The sequence below is a fragment of the Odontesthes bonariensis genome, chromosome 6, assembly GCF_027942865.1.
Source record: "Odontesthes bonariensis isolate fOdoBon6 chromosome 6, fOdoBon6.hap1, whole genome shotgun sequence".
NCBI lineage: Eukaryota > Metazoa > Chordata > Actinopteri > Atheriniformes > Atherinopsidae > Odontesthes > Odontesthes bonariensis.
Genome location: NC_134511.1, coordinates 27,742,725 through 27,747,047, shown reverse-complemented (window position 1 = coordinate 27,747,047; position 4,323 = coordinate 27,742,725). Strand labels below are relative to the sequence as shown.

The window sequence follows — 4,323 nt, the reverse complement described above, 5'->3', positions numbered from 1 at the left end:
TCATTAAAAAAACAATTCTAGAGTCTCAGAACTACTTTATGTCTTAAATACTTACTCATTTATGCAACAGTTAAGATTTCTTACATATTCTATCACTGAGATAAACTGAAATTCAGCTTACAAATGATGTTGCACTCCACAACTTTGTAACACACTGTTTATTTTTTCTGTTTTACATATTGAATTTTGTGTTAAAGGTACACGTGATGTTAAGGAGGGTCCTCATCATCTACAGCAGCATGCAGCTTCTCCTCTTCTCAGAGCCGTCCTTCTTCCTCTCATTTGAGGTTTTGTCTGCTGCTGCTGCCTCTCTGCTGGCTGTAAAGGTACAGCTTTTATTCTGGAAGGTGACATTGAATATCATTTAAAATATATTATGTAAAAGTAATATGTTTTCAAGATGGAACTGCTGTATAGTTCAAATGCTCTGTATCTGCATGTGCAACACAGAACCAACTTGTATCAAACCACAGCTAATTTTTTGTTCTGTGCAAAACCACATCCTGAAACTTCTTGAGTGCTCAGTTCTTGCTGCATCTTTTATGTTCACTAACTGAATAAGTCCTCAAAGTTTAAAACACATGTGTAACTAAGAATACGATATGCAAACTGAGGTCATTTGTTACCTTTTGGGAGGACATTGCTCTCGAAATAGCCCTCATTAGTGAAGTTGCCAGGTGGGCGGTACTGCCCAACCACAAAGATCGTCTTGCCATTTGTGGCCATGCCCACACCTAGTTCTTTGCTGTTCTTCCATACCACCTGAGTAAAATGTCCTTCATGAAGAAACACAGCAGCACAGTAAGAGTAAGAGAGTGTGGAAATCAAATTATATTCAGAGAAACTAAAACATTAGGTCAGTGGAAGGTAAATTTTTAACATTAGGTAAATTTCTCCCACAATATATTATAAACATTACAGAATAAGTAACCCTGACTTTTATTTTTATTTTCATTCTTATGGTTTGATCTCACAGTGATGGATATATACATATTTTTTTTTACACATTTTATTATATATGTTTTATATTTCAGAGGAGGGTGTCAGGTGTGGGATTTTTTATTTTTCTTTCTTTTCTTTCTTACCAGTATTGCTTTGAAATCCTGACTTGCTAAAGTCGTAATCCTTGATCTCACTGTACCATGAATCGACAGCTTCTTTCCCTGAAACATGAGATGGATCAAGCAAAAAACCTCACATGAATATTGGAGTTTGTAGTTGTACTTTAAGTTCCCTAGCTCCAGAACCATAACAGAGTGTTACAGTAGTCTCAATTGCTCAATTGTCTCAAGTGATAGCTCTGGAATTTCTAAATTTTAAGGTTACACACATATTTGAATTAAACTTGAATAGAATCTGATATAATTGTGAAAGTACATTTGACAATCAAATGAAAAATATATAAAACATAGTCCACCTGTTGGTTTGATAACTGCAGTGCTTGACATAGAATAGACATTCTCGCCATCTTTAGTGTTACTGTGACCCAGGCATTTTTTTGCAAGCATCTCATCAGCCCATTTCTGGGCTGCTGCAGTCAGATCACTGTGAAGGGTCAGTGGCGGCGCTTGGTGCATCGCCCTGTAGGTGTTGTGGGTCTCCAGGAACTCCTTCTGAAAGCTTTCATCTGCAAAACAACTATGAATAACTAAAGAGCTTTTATTTTTACAGGAAACATGTCTACTGTTGAAGCAGACAAGATTTAGGTATAGATGTAGACTGGATTAGTCAGAATGTAAATGTTCTTAATGATGATGCTGTGGGTAAGACTTCTTAAGAAAGAGAATGCACTTACCTGCCATTGTTTGTGTGGATACAGAAACTAAAATTGAATAGAAACAAAGTTAAAAATCAATCAACAAAAATCCAATAAATGCTAATAAATTGCCAGAGCATCATTCTTGTACACAGTTACAATAATTTAATCTATTCAGAAACCATTGATTTATCAAATTTTAAAGATTTAAATTAAAATATTCTCCTCACAGTGCAGTTGTCTGTAGTCTTTACCTGATTCAGGATGCTTAAGGTCTAGATAAATATCCTGTAAAGATGCAGCTTCTGTTTTGAAGCTGATACTTATGTACAGAAGTGGAACCTGCCCACCCTCATGGATGCTTGTAGGAGGAGACTGACACCCTACTCTTTCTTGTAAAAATGCATTTAGTTTTCCTTGAAGGAAACAGTTTTTTCTTGTTTCACTTCACATTCAGTTTCACATTGTGTGCAAGTCATTGTTGCTTGGCTGATGATGTTAAACAAGAATAGAGACAATAAATGTGTTTATATAAAAATAAGAAAAAATAGAAGAAGAAAACAGATTTGGCTGCTCAGACATATGAATGCCACTGTGAATATACAATGTTCAACATCTCATTTCTCACTAATTTTATATCCATACATTTATGAAGCAGTCTCATAAATGTATGGCTACAAAATTTGTGATATTGATCAATGTTGAGATGTTTCAGTGAGGGCTGATCAGCTAACTCATCATATATCACAACCGTCTCTGGGACACAAAACCACTTTATGATCTCATTTTTCCTGTTGTAAAATGGCTACAAAACAGGGCTGCAAAATGCTCTGCTTCTTTGATGTGGCAATTGTTATCACATTTTTTTGCAACTGACCAGGTCATTGCTGTGCCAGATGGGTCGTGTGGGAGTACATCCTAGACTGTAAAAACTGAAAATAGAGTAAAATCTATTCAATCTATTTGTAATGTCTGTGGAGTAAAAAGCAACAGACCTGGACCTCTGGCTACTGCATTTGCAAAATGATAATTAATGGTGGAAGTTCAGTGGTGAATCTATTTTTCATTAGTGATTGTACCATGAAAGGACAACATAAAATATGTAAAAGGGCATATTTTCATTCTCATGCGTAAAATTTATATATATTTGTGCAGGGTAAAACTCAACAGCTTTAACATCTTTTAAAAAGTTCAAATCTGCACTTACAATTTACATCAATGTCTATAATTATATGCAGACAGAAGAATCCAAACAGTGCCATCACCACCACAGATGAGATGAAAGAATTTCCAGTGAAAATATTTACTACACAAACAAAACATTTCTTTCATAACTGACTCAGGAAATGTTTTTAAAAGATCTGTCATTCATCATGATGATGAAAGGCTAAGATCTTCTGATAATCTCTTGGTGACTTGATGAGTGAGAGAAAACTTGTATGACAACATTTTATTGCTTTTTTTCAAGATTCCAGATATCCTCCACCTATATAAATCTATGCTGTCAAACAATAAGACAGATTGGGTTCTCCAGAAATTACGTTTGTCTTGAAGATAAGACAAAATGTGTACAGTATTGTACACATATCGGACAGAAAACAAATGATTTGAGACAGGAGTAAAAGAAGCCATCTATGTTAAATCTTTGGAAAGAGGAGCACTTCTCCACCTCATACGCTTTCACATAAGTCCTGACGCAATGTAATCACTTTTGAATTTGAATATAGAAACTGTAAAGGGCAGTGAAACAGGACGAGAGCTGCTGAGCATCAACTGTTTTGCATGTAAGAAAAAATGTCAAAGTACAGGTTTCAACTTTTTTTTTACACTTAAAGATCCTCAGCCTACTGTTGAAGCTCTTAAAATTTTCAAAGCATTCTCAGACTGCAACAACCTATTATTTACAACATATACCATGTAATTTACATGGTTTAACGATGTGTAGGTGGTGGTGTTTTAGATTTTCTCGTAAAAAACAAATATTTTAGGTACAACCACTGCTTGGTCAACATGAAGTTAGCAAGTAGTAGGCAGAGCCCAAGGAAAAAAACAAAGTTTATGGTTATCTAAGTTGCACCTGGTATCATTTAAAATCTTTAAAAGGGCTGTGTCAGTACTGTGGTTCATCCTAAAATCAGACTGATACTTCTCTAAAATGTTGTTCATGTTTGAAAAATCATTTACTTGGTTAAAAAACATTTTTCTAATATTTTACTGAAAAATGGTAAGGATACAGGCTTCACCATTGCTGTTTTAAAAGAGGTGGGGAAGACACCTGTCTGGAGAGAGCAATTCACAATGTTTTAAAGCAGCTCCTAAAAAGAATCCATAAAGTGTTTTTTTTTAAAAACGGTGTGGGAATTGGGTCTAAAATGCAGATTGTAGGGTTTACCTGGCAGAAAACTCGACCAAGTGTCCACGCAACAACCAGGGCAAAACTCTCCAGTGTTTCCTCAGGTAAAAGCAATCATCCAGGTTTGGTGACAGCTAAAAACTTTTGAGATAAAAGACTGGATCTGATGTCATCAATTTTACATGTTTTTACTTACGAAAAGATAATGATCATG

The 4,323-nt window shown here is 35.2% G+C and overlaps 1 protein-coding gene across 1 annotated transcript; it reads right to left on the bottom strand.

Moving 5' to 3' along the window:
• Positions 1 to 615: 615 nt before the first annotated feature.
• LOC142383032 (Golgi-associated plant pathogenesis-related protein 1-like) lies at positions 616 to 1,822 on the bottom strand. The gene is made up of 4 exons (XM_075469149.1): positions 1,796 to 1,822; positions 1,418 to 1,627; positions 1,086 to 1,163; positions 616 to 776 (listed from the first exon to the last, which is right to left on the bottom strand). Exons 1-4 carry the CDS (start codon positions 1,800 to 1,802, stop codon positions 616 to 618), a joined length of 456 nt encoding a protein of 151 aa, XP_075325264.1. The 5' UTR covers positions 1,803 to 1,822.
• Positions 1,823 to 4,323: the final 2,501 nt, after the last annotated feature.